This window comes from Catharus ustulatus, chromosome 1 (genome assembly GCF_009819885.2).
Source record: "Catharus ustulatus isolate bCatUst1 chromosome 1, bCatUst1.pri.v2, whole genome shotgun sequence".
NCBI classification, from domain to species: domain Eukaryota; kingdom Metazoa; phylum Chordata; class Aves; order Passeriformes; family Turdidae; genus Catharus; species Catharus ustulatus.
This window is the reverse complement of record NC_046221.1, coordinates 75,247,924-75,261,932: the sequence shown is the minus strand read 5'-3', so window position 1 is coordinate 75,261,932 and position 14,009 is coordinate 75,247,924. Positions and strand designations below refer to the sequence as shown.

The 14,009-nt window shown below is 41.7% G+C and overlaps 1 protein-coding gene across 2 annotated transcripts in view; it reads left to right on the top strand.

The window, feature by feature from the left end:
- LOC117011080 (cadherin-6) overlaps positions 1–11,217 on the top strand; it is a 103,546-nt gene extending 92,329 nt beyond the window's left edge. For both annotated transcript variants that reach the window (XM_033086447.2, XM_033086382.2), the window contains 3 exons: positions 71–188; positions 276–527; positions 4,074–11,217. In XM_033086447.2, coding sequence (XP_032942338.1) covers positions 71–188; positions 276–527; positions 4,074–4,564 — 861 coding nt within the window. In that variant the 3' untranslated portion in view covers positions 4,565–11,217. The remainder of the gene's footprint in view (positions 1–70; positions 189–275; positions 528–4,073) is intronic.
- Positions 11,218–14,009: the final 2,792 nt, after the last annotated feature.

The following is a 14,009-nucleotide window of genomic DNA, read 5'->3' as shown; positions in this document are numbered from 1 at the left end:
TTTTTTTAGAGTACATAAATAAACATAAAGTTCACTGACCTAGGAGATAATTTTGTTCTTATTGTTTCAGCTGATACAAACATTAAGTGCTGTTGATAAAGATGACTCTTACAATGGACATCAGTTTTCATTCTCCTTAGCTCCTGAGGCAGCCAGCAGCTCAAACTTTACACTACAGGACAACAGAGGTGAATTTCTAGGAAGACCTTTCTTTATTATCTTATCCTTGCTTTGAGTCTTCAGATGAAGATCTAATGCACGCTTTGTGTTTCCAGACAACACAGCAGGGATTTTCACTCGAAAAACCAGATATAACCGGCATGAAACAAGTACCTACTTCTTGCCAGTGGTAATATCAGACAATGATTACCCCATCCAGAGCAGCACTGAAACAGTGACTATTCGGGTGTGTGCTTGTGACCATCGAGGAAAGATGCTATCCTGTAATGCAGAAGCCTTGATTCATCCTACTGGTCTCAGCACTGGGGCTCTTATTGCCATTCTTCTCTGCATCATCATATTACTTGGTAAGTAGCTTCGGAGAATTTTATTCCTTTCATAGTTATTTTGGATTGCTATAATGATTATTCCAAGACTAGAACAAAGGAAACGTAAAGACATGATTACCTTGCCCTGTACATATATTATTGTATTTCCTCCTCTGTGGGCTGCTACAGAATGGAAAGAGACGCCTGTAGACATCATCCCATCCCATCCCATCCCATCCCATCCCATCCCATCCCATCCCATCCCATCCCATCCCATCCCATCCCATCCTTTATTGATGTCTGAGGAGGACCAGACTCATTATTCATAGCCATCTGCAGGTGTCCATCCCTTTCTGTTGACCATAGAAAGAGGGCAGATAGCTTGGTTTTGAAGAATTAACTTCCCACTTCTAAACTGAGGGGAAACAAATCTCAGTGCTTATTTTCTGTTAGAAAAGGATGCTGAATGATACCAAGGACCTCTCAAGGGCTGCAGGGTCCTCCATTTCAGCCACCTGTGATTAGAAAGAGGTTGGATCCTGAGTGTGGAGGATGTGCAGAGCTCTGGCTATGGTACTTACAGGTGGCCAACTTTTGTTATATAAATGAGGACAGTTTGCAACATCTCTCACACACCCATCAGGTCCCACACCTCTTGTACAGCAAACAGAGACAGGTGGTCACTCCACCATTATCTGTACATGTTCATTTGGGGACAACTGTAAAATACAACATAGGTTGCTCTCTAGGGGATGTTATTAGGATGTTAGGAGGAAAGAAGGGAGTCAGACCAATTTTACAGCAGTAGGGTCAGACAGGGGAGAAAATGTTTTTTTCATGATTCTACTTCTTTTTACCATACTACTATCTTCCTTGGACATGCTTATCACCACTGCAGAGTTGTCCTGATCTTTACTTTTAACAAAATTTCATTCTCCAGTAATGAGTCGAAGATGAGGTTATGGTTCAATATAGTCATGGCTTGCTCAAATAAGCTCCATCCTATTTTCAGAAAAGATTCCCACAATAACAATCTGATCTTTAACTCACCATAAAATTCATTTTTCAAAACATGGTATCATTGCCCCTAAGGGCTGAGCTCACTTTGTATTAAGTTCCTTACCAGAAAAAGTAATGTAATGCTGCAGGTAGTCTTGCACTCGTTAGTACAACTGTGCTCATTAATATCAATCTGACATTAAACGATTTCCTGTTTTATGTCAATCGAAAATAATTGATTTTGTGTGCTAAGCAGCACTTTATGTCAATTACTGCTCATGCCACCATGCACCATAAGCAGATTTTCAATTAACTCAGCTATATAATTTTCTATTTTCAGGTTGGTTGCAGGGTTTGAATGTGCAGCCACTACTGAGTGAAAAACAATACTCTGGGCAGACCTGAACCACAACTCAAAGTTTAGCAGCAACAAAAAGTGACTGTAAATTGCTAGGTTAATATGCAGTTTGAGTAAGTTTAGCATCTTATCAGGAGGATTTCAGATACTGCTGAACACAGACATGCAAATAAAGGTGATGTACTTCAACACGTAGCTTATGATGGGCTCTTTTTCTGTAAGTTCAGCACAAAGCAGTAAAAACCACGGATCAGATATGAGATGTATGTATCAAAGTCTCATCCTTGCATGTTCTGTGTAACACTGCTTTTGTAATAAGATACTTCAGCAACTCTTTGATACAAAATCTATCATTCTTATGCTTTCTCAGACCATTCTGTCATCACTGTTCCAGAAGCCCATTCCAAATTTACATTGTGTTTTTCAAGTTCTCCAAAATGTTCTCCAGCTCTCTTTCATACACACCTTTCACCAGTCCTTGAAAATAGTACCACAGCTTTTTCCTCTTGAGGAAGACAATTGTCTCTAACTGCATTTTTGCACAGCAGCACAAAGAGGCATCACTCAAACTAGCACCCTTCTGTGATACCATAAGTAAATACTCATCATTAGGCTGTGATCCTAATGCAATCTGAACCACCTCTCCTAATCTTTCAACTTCACCATCCATTTTCTTTCAACTCATATTGACAGATGTTCTTCCGTATTCACAGTATTCCTGTGGTAAGACACATTTTCCTACTTTATCCTGTCTTTTTGGTGACCTTCCATAGTCAATCTACAAGATGCTGAGACACGCCTACAGACAGTATTTTGCTCTAAGCAATCCTGCAGGGGAACTCAAAAAAACAACCAATCAAATTGTAAAAACAAACAAAAAAGCAAAAATAAACTAAAAACAACCACCTTCCCTGACCAAATAAAAAACCTACCAGAATTTGTCTGTCAAAGGAAACTAAGAATTATAAGGTTCAATTTAAGAAAGTTTTGGGTTGGGACACCCTTAGTCCTTGATGTTGACCTTGAAAGGTTACAACTGAGGAAAGGACTGAAAAAAATTTCTTTAACAGTTAAAGTGCTTGACTCATGCCATTTTAGATGCGAAGCTGACATGAAGAATCATTGCAATCCACCTTATCATCTCACATCAATGAGTTTAGGCATTTCTGCTTTGCTTTGCTGTGAAAAAACTGTAAAGACAGCAAGATGTGTCCTTCCTTGGAGTTTTCATAGCAGAGCTGGAATGCTGGACACTGCAGACCTCAGACTACTAAGGCAACACTGACAGCAGAAATACATCCCCGTTCCTTGCTATTGTTCATTTGTCAATATTCAGCCATTTACATCTTAATGTAGGATCCAGCTAAGAAATATGGAACTAGCTTCTATAGAAAAGTGTTGACCATTTCCCTTTCCACGCTCTGTGTCCACTTCTCCATCACTATGGAAAATCATTACTGAGTAAAAGTATTAAAATGTGTATCAGGGTCATGGAAAGAATTCCTTCCCTACAAATAAATGAAAAATATATGCATGCAAACACACACTTTAAAATGAAAGACAAAAAATATGTTCTAGAAATCTGCCTTTGTCAGATTAAAAAACACTTTTCTCATATCTCATCAGTCCATTATTTAATTTGTGTGCTTTTGAAGGTGATGTACCTTGTAAAAACATTACAGGGAAGTTAATAAAACTCAGACTTTTTGCCAGCTGAAAATCCACTCCATATTCCATGGCTTTTTTCCCAGAGGATAGATTTAGTTATCTTGAAATTCAGCTTTGCTAAACTCAGTAGATACTGTCCTTGTCCATAGCAGAAGTTCCATATGGTCCAAGGGGTTCAACATAAATAACATCTGATGGTACTTATTTTGGAGAAAGTGTTTCTTCCTTCCCAGGTCTCATGAAACTAGTTCTGTTTTCAAGGTGACAAAATTAGTGTATGGCTCTGGGTAACAAAGTGCCTCCTGGCAAAAAGACACTCTGCTTGGCTTCCTGCAAGCTTGACATCTCCTTTCCTCTGTGTATCCATGACATTTCATCTCCCAAGGAACTCACAGGCAGAGCAAGTGCAGCCTGAAAATCTGATGTGCTCATTTTCAGTTTCCCAAAACATCGTCTCAAACTTCAAACTCAAGCAGAGGCGCTGCATTTCTTCTAGGCTTTAATGGAGTTGGGGATTAACCTTCTTTCCCTTTCTCTTTCGCTGTTGTTTTTGTTTGCAGTTACCGTGGTGCTGTTTGCAGCACTGAGACGGCAGCGGAAAAAAGAGCCTTTGATAATTTCCAAAGAAGACATCAGAGACAACATTGTCAGTTATAATGATGAAGGTGGTGGAGAGGAAGACACGCAGGCATTTGATATTGGCACGCTGAGGAATCCCGAAGCCATAGATGACAACAAATTACGCAGAGACATTGTGCCGGAAACACTTTTTATGCCACGGAGGACTGCAACAGCGCGAGATAACACGGATGTCAGAGATTTCATTAACCAAAGGTTAAAGGAAAATGATACAGATCCAACAGCACCCCCGTATGACTCATTAGCAACCTACGCGTATGAAGGTAATGGTTCTGTGGCCGAGTCCCTCAGCTCCTTGGAGTCGGTGACTACAGACGGAGACCAGGACTATGATTACCTCAGTGACTGGGGACCTCGGTTTAAAAAGCTGGCAGATATGTATGGCTCGATGGACAGTGACAAAGACTCTTAATATGTTGTCTTTTTTTTTTTTTTTCCTCTCTCTTTTTTCTCTTCCTCATTCTCAGAAAGAGAACTGGGATATGTGAAGTGGCTATTTCTTTCTGTTTCTCCACAGCGGTTTGAAAGGGTTCTCTCTTCTACCCATTTGAATTGTCTAATGACTGCAGTCTGTGTGGGTTAGCCATCAGAAAACTTTCTCTGATATCATTTTATGAGCTTCCAAGAGGAAAAATCCTTATTTTTTGAGTGCATCCAGTTTATCAAGCCAATCTTACAGGCACAGCAGTAGTGGAGGGAAAAAGAAGGATCAGATGGGGAGCAATATTTTTAGTTCAGCTTATAATGTAAATTGGAGTATATTACTATTTAAGCTCACTTGCTTTTTACTTGTATTCAGACTATTCAGCTCAGACAACTGCTCTGTTGATCGTGTATTGCACATCCCAATGTAATGAGGTACCCTAGTTTACCCTATGTATTATAGTCAAAAGTAGTGGTGATGGAATGAAGGTTTATTATACAAGTAGAGTAAGCTGAGAAAAGAACATCAGACACACATTTTACTCATGAGGAGGGTAGAGAGGCTTCATGGTCATTTAAACCTGAGCAATTCTCTAGAACTCATCATTGCCCCATTGCACTGAATCATACTTACACACACATATATATAGTTCATTGACTGCTCTGTATATATTCTTTGGACCTAGCATTGCTGGAGAGATGTGTGTGTGTGCACGTGTGTGTGGTCAGTAGCCCCAGCAAATAATTCTTAGATGGTTTCCCCGTTCTAACCCAGGCTCGCTTTGCGATACAGGGAAAGGCATCAAGTCCAGTTCCAAATTAGGTCACGACTTGGAGGAAGAAACAGCTCATAGCTGTGCTTTTGTTTGCACTTCCTCAGTCAGCCTCCACCTGCACATCAGTTCAGTGATGGCCACTCTCCTGGGCTCGTTGGAGTCAGGATGTTCATGTCCAGCTACTCCTGCCTGTTCTCGTGTGGAGGTGGGGAGGAGTGACCTCAAGGTGACTGCCATCCTCTGGGGCAAAAGGAGCAACTGCAGAGGAGGAAAGTGCTTTTCTTGTCCTGACCTTCTCTGCCTGGATGTCCAGGGTGGATTCCTGACTGACTCTCTGCCCAGTTTTGCTATCTGTAAAATGGGGAAATAATGCCTACCTCATCAGGATGTTGCAAGAAATATGTAAGACATTTGGAAAATACTTTAGAAATGGAAAACGCTGGCATTCTTCCAGAGGAAGTAACTTTTCGTGCTTTTGGGTAGTTGTTTCTATTTTTTCTTCCAGACTCAAGCCCTGAATGAACAAATAAGTGAGAATCAATGGTCATTCTAGTGGCCTGAAAAGGGGGGTTTATAACTATAACTCATTTTTTAAAATAAACTCAACCAGGGTTGTTAAAGACTTCGCCAAAAGGTAAACTTTTAACCACAAGTTTCTCTGTGTGTGTTTATCTGCTTTGCCAAGCTAAGTAATTTTTTCCAGGTATGGGGTGGGGGAAGTTGCCATAACCTTGGGCCAAAACAGTTTTCTTTATAGCTTGCACACCACTCAATACTTCAGTTAGTTGTTCAAACGTATAGTGGCTGCTCTTCAAATCCAGCCATCTAGGAAAGGCTCTCTGGAGAAAACCCTAAGGAGCTGCCATGGGGCATATCCCATTCCAGGAGTTAAATGCTGCCCTGTGTCCCAAAGCAGGGAACCAGCCCATGGCACTGTGCCAAGGAAATAATGAATTATTAAAATACCTCAGGTGTAACTATTCTCATTTATTTCATGAAACAGTATTTAATACCAGAATTACAGGAATGGATCTATTTTTGTCCTACTCCAAATTTTAAGGGAATCATTTTGAAAATTAAACAGCTCTAATTTACTCCAGAAATAAAGTGAGATGAGAAAAAAATTCATAAACAGATAACTAAAAGTAATTAAAAATTAATCTGTGGAATTCATTACTCTTTTTGATTTAAAGAGAGCAGTAAGAGTCCCAAGTATTAAACTTTTACAATGAAAAAATTTTAGGTTTTGTAGACAGAGGGCAGAGGATGAGCCAGCAATGCTGCAGCCCTGGCTGGGCTGGAAAGGACTCGTTGAGCAATCACTGCACACCTGTAGGGGTAGGGCTTGCAGATGCCCAGCACTATAGATTGGATGCTCTCAGGGCAGAGGAGCCCAGAGTTTGCAAGGGTCCAGAGCCCTCAGCCTCCCTGATGGAGGCGTTTCAGAGTGTTCAAGTCCAACGGAGTGTGGTTCCAAACTCCATCACTTAGTAGGGGCTCAGCTGTTGCACCCATCATAATGGCGATGGCACGGCTAGAGTCTTATTATGTCTTTTTCAGGGCTCCTAAGTAATTCAAGATGCTAAAAGTCTAGCTCTTTCTTCTATGGCTTCCTAGAAAGTGGAACTTCTAGGAAGCAATCTGTCCAAAAGCTCGCTCTGGCAGACAGGAGAGACCATCTGGATTTCAGATCTGTGGAGGAGCAGCAGATGCTCAGCACCACCTGCCGCAGGTGCCTCCCTTCAGGCTGCTGCCCTCACACAGTCAGTGAGGCCAGCACATCCCTCCAGGGGCTGTCCCCAGCCACTTCCTAACACATCCCTCTCTCACCCCTCACTCTGGGGTTGCTTCCAGCAAATAGCCCTAAGCTCAGAATCCAGCTGGATGCCCAAAGTGAGCCAGTGTACTGTCCCTTCCCTTCCTTAAGCCTCAAGGAAACACTGGTGTGTGGAGGGGATCCAGAGGTGGCTGTGAAGCCACACAGGTGTTCAGCTCTGCATGCCACCTCCAGCTCACTGGGAAGAGGGAGGGAGTTGATGGTGCTTGGCTGAAGAGAGCCCTGGTGCCCTGAAGGGGCTGGGCCACGCTGCAAGTCAGCCTGCATTAGTCATTTCTTGAGTGGGATACTGAGACAGGAGGATCAGTGAACTCCTTGTAACTATTTTCCTATGTTTGTACAGTGATTTTGTCTGATTTATTGGTTGTTAGTAGCAGCCCAAGTGCAAATTTTGAGTTAGTTTGGGGTTTTATTCCTTTTAAATCATGCTGGTTTTATCTTGTCTATTGAGTGACACAGTAAAATAGAGAGTGGCTACTCGTGCCTGTTATGTAAATATATTATATATATAAAATTATGTTATGCCACCACAAATATGGTGCCTGAATAGAAAATGCATTCTTCTAAGAAAATTTGAGGCAAATTTGCATCCAAATTATTATTTATGCATCTAGGTTTTAAGGTCTATTTCTTTCCTGCAAATGAAACAGATTTAGTATCTCACACAGCAAGGAGAGTTCAATTCTTTCTTTTCTTCTTGCTTGGCAGTACCACAAAGTGCAATTTATAAAATCAGTACTGCATTTTAAATATTGAAAGTGCCATATTGCAGTGAATACAAACCTTTGCAGTAGTATTTCTTTGCACTTTGTTGCATGGTGGTGTGCTAGATGATAGAAATGAGTATTTAATAATGCTTTCACACAGTGCTACAATTGTCATTTTTAGATAACCAATTGTTGGACGATGAGCTATGAAGTGGCTTTCGAGGCTGTTTTAAGCCTGCTCTTCTTACAATCACGCCTATTTTAGAAGAAGAAATATTATTAGGCAATTTAGCAAAGCCAGGTAGAGAGATAAAAATGCAGTTGGCTTTTAATTTGGAACAGCATCTGACCTAACAACAGGAAACATATTAAAAGATGCCAAGGAATTCAGTGGAGTCAACATGAAGGAGGGAACTGGGAGTCTATTCCAGCCATGTTACTGCAGAAAATAACATCTCTACACTTGAATGTGAATAAGGTTTCTGCAGTAATTGTTTCATCTCAACTCCCAAAGAGAGTCACTTTACGCCAGAAAATTGGTGGGGAGTTGTTTTTGTTTTGTGTTTGCTGCTTTTTTTTAACCCCAGGAGAACTACTTCAGGTTAAACCCAATTCTATCCCACAGCAGCACCAATGTGGGGAGGCACAGCAGCCCGTGCCCCCAGTGCAGCTGTGCCAGGACATCTCTCTGTGCAGACAAGTGCTTGGAAGAGAGCTGAGGCAAAGACTTGCAGAGAGCTCTGCACAAGGCTCTACCAGCAGTGTCACAGGACTGAGATGTGTTCCCAAACCTGACACAGATGGAGTTGTGTCTAACCACGAGAAAACCAAATTGTCTCTATTTATCAGTTATTTCTGTTAAAAATGTGCTGCAAAATATAGGTAGTAGAAGAATATTTCACCTGTACAAACAGAAATATTTTCTAAATTTTTCCTAAGGAACAGATATATTTTTTCTGGTCTTGCTTCATTCTGTGGACAGCTTTTACTTCACTGTTAAATGTGGATGGAAGAGGCAACCTTCAAATAATCCACTTTAGGAAGTAGCAGTCTACACTACAAGTTACAGCTTTTCCATTTCTCTGTTACAGAAACAAAAAAAATTATCCCACAAAACCCAGAAAATTAATATCTGCAGTACTATAAAAAAACCCAAAACAGTCATAAAGAAGTATAGCAGAGAGGAATGGCTTTCAAAATGTGTTTCTACACATTTACAGTTTCAAAACCACAAATTACCCATGTTGAGCAGAACCAAGAGTGGACTTCTAACACTTTCAGATTTACTGACACACCAGTGGGAGATCCGCATGGATAAGGAGAAAAACATCTCTTTTAGACCAAGCAACTTAAAGCCAGGCCATTTCCATGTAGATCTCTCGGAAAGAAAGGCACATGTTAAATTTCTGCAGGGTGAATTCCTGACAGTGGTTCTGTCAGAGCAGGTAACTGCAGCCAACCCTGTGTTAGCTCTCCCTGCCACCACCTGTTAGAGAGGTCTCTCCATGTTTCCTTTGGCTGTGAGAAGTATTGAAGTGTTTCAGGAGGCATCTGTCCCAAATGGATGCTGCCATCCCCTGCCCATTTGCATTTCAATATCTCTGCAATGTGAGCTTCCTCATCAAATGAGAGCTGAAAAGTAGCAGTCATGCTGCTTCCAGTAAGTATGAATTATGTCATAAGCTGTGAAGGGCAGAATTTTTCCAACCCATCTACACCTGTGGAATAGCAGCCTTGTCCAATAAATGTCAAAGTCACAATATTTTTTGTTTTCAGTCTTTGAAAGAGTTCTTTTCTCAGAGATTGTTTCTGTACTTAAAGAGGAACAAAAACATATTTAATGTCTACAGACTCATGCATTGCTCCAGAAAGAGAAAAACACAGAACTCCAACACAATGCTTTAATACCACTCTTGCCCTCAGCAGTTTTAATTAAGCCAGCAGAAACAATGTTCATCCTGCCCATCATTTTGCAATGTTACACTTCTGAGCCTGGACTTGTGTTTGTCATACACTAAACCAGTTTCCTGCACAGTTCATAAAATTCAGTGGTAGGTGTCCAAAAGCCATGGCTGGGGTTAGAGGAAGTACAAGTGTCAGAGAACTGAGCATTTCAGGAAGAACAGCAGATGAATTGCATGGGGGGGTGAGGGCAGGTAGTCAGGGAGATGCAAAGCAGGCCCATGGCACTTAAAAGCCACAAAGCTATCATCTTGTGTGTAGAGTTACTGGATTTCAAAGGAGTTTTTACAGAACCTGCCCTTATCCTTTTTTCTTCTTGTATCTTTTGCTTTCTTTAAAAATAAATTTAAGAAAAAAGAAAAAATAAAAAGGAGCTGCTATATTTAAATTTCTCCTACCACAACACTGATATGACAAATAAGGCATAAATCCAGCAATTCTTTCCATTCCCATGAGCTTTTGACTTTTCCTATGAGACTGCACTATTTATGTAAATATACTTGGAGACACTTTCTATAAGCTTTTAGTTTTCTATGATCTATTACTTTAGTGTTTATTAAAGCTACAAACTTATAGAACTATTAAGCATCAGGTGAATATAACAAAGAAGAAACACTAAAAACGAAATTGTTTTGGATTTTGGCACAAACAACTCTTCAGAATCACTGTACTGTTTTAATTCTGTGATTACTTTCATTGCTTTGAAAAAATTAAACTTAAAAGAAAGGCCTTATAATAAATGCTATGTGCATCTTAACTGTGTTACAGAGCGAAATCAATCTGGCTAACACCTATTGCGATTTGTGATTTTTTAAACCCTTTAAAATAAATGCTTTTTGGTATGGATTTTTTTTTAATTAAAAATACTTCCAAACATAAATTGAAAATGATGATGCCTTTACCTGAGAAGATTTACTTGCTGGCATGCTCCAGCCACACAGTCTCTCATGATGTCATTCCCTGGTTGTGCCAAGGGGGCCTCAGTGTTGAATGGATCTGGTCATTGCTCAGCAGGGAGGGGCATTTGTGGGGGACAATTTTGTCACCCAAGAGGTTTTCACTAGAATTTCCCTGTGTTGCAAAGGGACCCATGCTGGAATTATTATCTTTTCTGCAGCGTGGATGGGCAATTTGTTTTAGTCAGATGGAAAGTGTGCACTCTCTCCCTTATATTTCCTGTTCACTGTACTGGCTTCTTTTTTGAGGGGGTTGGGGGGCAGTGGGAAATGAAATTTAAGGATTTGATGAGAAACCAATTTGAACAACAATTTCTCACAGACAGAGTGAATTTGCCTTTTTGCAAATTGATTTTTGTAACAAGTTATTTATATGATAATACTTAATAAATTGTTTTTTCTAACTTGCTTTTTTTTCTAATTCTCTCAATCTATGTTATGTATTTACAACACTATCATAAAGATAAACCTTTGAAAGGATTCTTCAATGACTTTGAGACAAAGGGCTAAATTGACTCAGTCTTTGAAATTCCATACTTAAGTGTCTGGCTTGCACCATGCTACAAAAGCAGCAGGATCACTATTCTGTGATCATTGAGGCCTCCTAGAGTGGTGCAATTCCAGAAGGTATCACTTAGTGATGCTTACTACAAGGAGGATATTAGTCTATGATCACAAGCCTAATTTTGACTAGCCAAGGTTTGACAGGAAGGCTGCAGAAGGTTTGTCAAGGTAAAGCATGCAGAATGCCTTTATTTAAGCATATAAAGATCACATAATTTGTAATGGCACTGTTATTTGTCTTTCATCCTGTGCGATTAAAAAAAAATTAGTCTCATACACTTATGGGGAGCCCAAATGTCATTTGCAGTATATTTTTACATAAGAAGAACAACCTCCAGAGAAAATTCTTCATTTTAATATCTCTTAGTAAAAGAACTGTCTATATCTCCAGAAATTCCATCATATTTAAAGGACAAGGACAAGGACAAAGAAAAGAGTGGCAAAGGTCACAGCAAAGTAGTACTTCATTAAAAGCATTAGAATGAAGCACAAAATCAAACAGTTTAGCACTGAAACCCATATGGAGTTTAGGAAAGGTCTAAGTTCTGCAGCTGATGAGAAATTAGCCCAAATATCCACCTGCAATCTCTGGTGGACCTCTGGAAGAAAACCTCTATATGAATAGTTAAAAAAACCCCCAGCTTTTAAAAACAACAGAAGGTCACAAGGATGTACAGTAAATTCACGAATACAAGCCGCACTGAGTATAAGCCACATGGCCGGGTGTTGGCAAACATTTTGTTTTTTGTCCATAAATAAGCTGCACCCAATTACAAGCCACTCTGTCGTTCGCAGCGAGGATCCACGTGCAACAAAGTTGCCAAATAGTAACAGAACTGCGGCAGGGTGGGGTTTACTGGCTCAGCTCGGGCCATGAGGGTTCAGGGCTGCCGACAGGGTTGGGTGGCCCAGCTCGGCGCTGCCACTCGGCAGGACAGCTCGGGGCCGGCCGCCACCACCACTGGGCTCGGTCACCCTGGTCCGGCGCTGCCCCGCGGCGGTAGGGGGTGCACAGAGCCCGCCGGCACCTGCAGCGGCGATGGGAGCCGGGGATGTAGCCTGCCTACTCCTGTGGCGGCGGCACGCGGGGACGGGAGCCCCCTGAGCTGCAAGGCCAAGCAGGAGAGAGCCCCGCCTTCCCCTGAGCCGTGGGGTCAAGCAGGAGAGAGCTGCCCGCCTTCCCCCGAGCCGCGGGGCCAAGCAGGAGAGAGCCCCTGCTTCCCCCGAGCTGCAGGGCTAAGCAGGAGAGAGCTGCCCCGCCTTCCCCACCCCCTGTGCTGCCTGCACAGAGCAGCTCCACCCGCAGTGAATAGAGTAACAATCGCGAAATGCCGGCTTTTACTGGCAAGTTGCTCGACTCAGCACCTCGGTTTCCACTTCTGGAGGTGGAAATGTCAGAAAATTATTCACATATTAGCTGCTCCTGAGTATTAGCCGCATTTCCGGTGTGGGAGCCAAATTTTAGTCAAAATGGTGCGGCTTGTATTCGTGAAATAACTGTAAATACAGAAGTCTCCAGTTTTTATTTACCTTATTATCTGTACACCAAACCAGGAAACCAAGCACGGCACTATGCAGGAGGATGCATCTGCTGCCCACCCATGCCCTGCAGCAGGGGCGCACACACACACACTCACATGCACACATTCACACACACACACTCAAACATTCACACACACAGGCACACACACTCTCAGAAACACACACACACACACTCTCACACCTGAGAGAGGCTGCAGGGACCCCATCTCTCAGCTCTGTTACTTCATGCATCAGAGCACCCCTGCACGATTCAAAACATCAGATTGGGCTTTTCATCCTCTAAATAATTACTGTAGCAGCAGAAGACATCCTGGTTGTCCACCTGCTGAAAGGTGGGACAGACTGTGCAACCCTCCACATGTGCTGAGAGCAGAACCACTTTTATTTACATGATAGAGGAATCTGTCATATTTCTTGTGTTCTTCTTTGATTTACTATATCAAAGAGCACTTCAGTCATAAAGAAAATTCAATTAAAGTGTAGCATTTGAGCCAGAAAAATGCATTTGGTTTCCAACATGAATTTACCTCCCACAACAAGCAACACACCAACCACAATCCCCTGCAAATATTCATCTTTCATTAATACTACCAAAGTCATCACAGAGATAAGCCAGCTAGACAAGCCAAATACTTCTTTAAAGTTCTTGTGGAATTTATCTCCTCCTCTGCCTCTCTTGTGAGACCACACATGGAGTGCTGCATCCAGCTCTGGGATCCCCAGCAGGGAAGGACATGGACCTGTTGGAGTGAGTTCAGAGAAGAGACACCAAGATGACCAGAGGGATACACTTCCTCTCCTGGGAAAAACAGGCTGAGAGAATTGGGATTGTTCAGCTTGGAGCAGAGAAGATGTGACTTAATTGCTACCTTCTAGTACCTAAGGGAGCTGGAGGGGCAAGAAAGATGGAAAACAATTTTTTGCAAGAGGAGGTGGTGATAGGAAAGGGGAAACGGCTTCAAACTGAAGAAAGTAGGTTTAGATTCGATGCTAGGAAGAAATTCTTTACTGTTAAGGTGGTGAGGCACTGGCAGCAGTGTCCCAGAGAAGTTGTGATGCCCCCTCCCTGGAAGTGTTCAAGGCCAGGCTG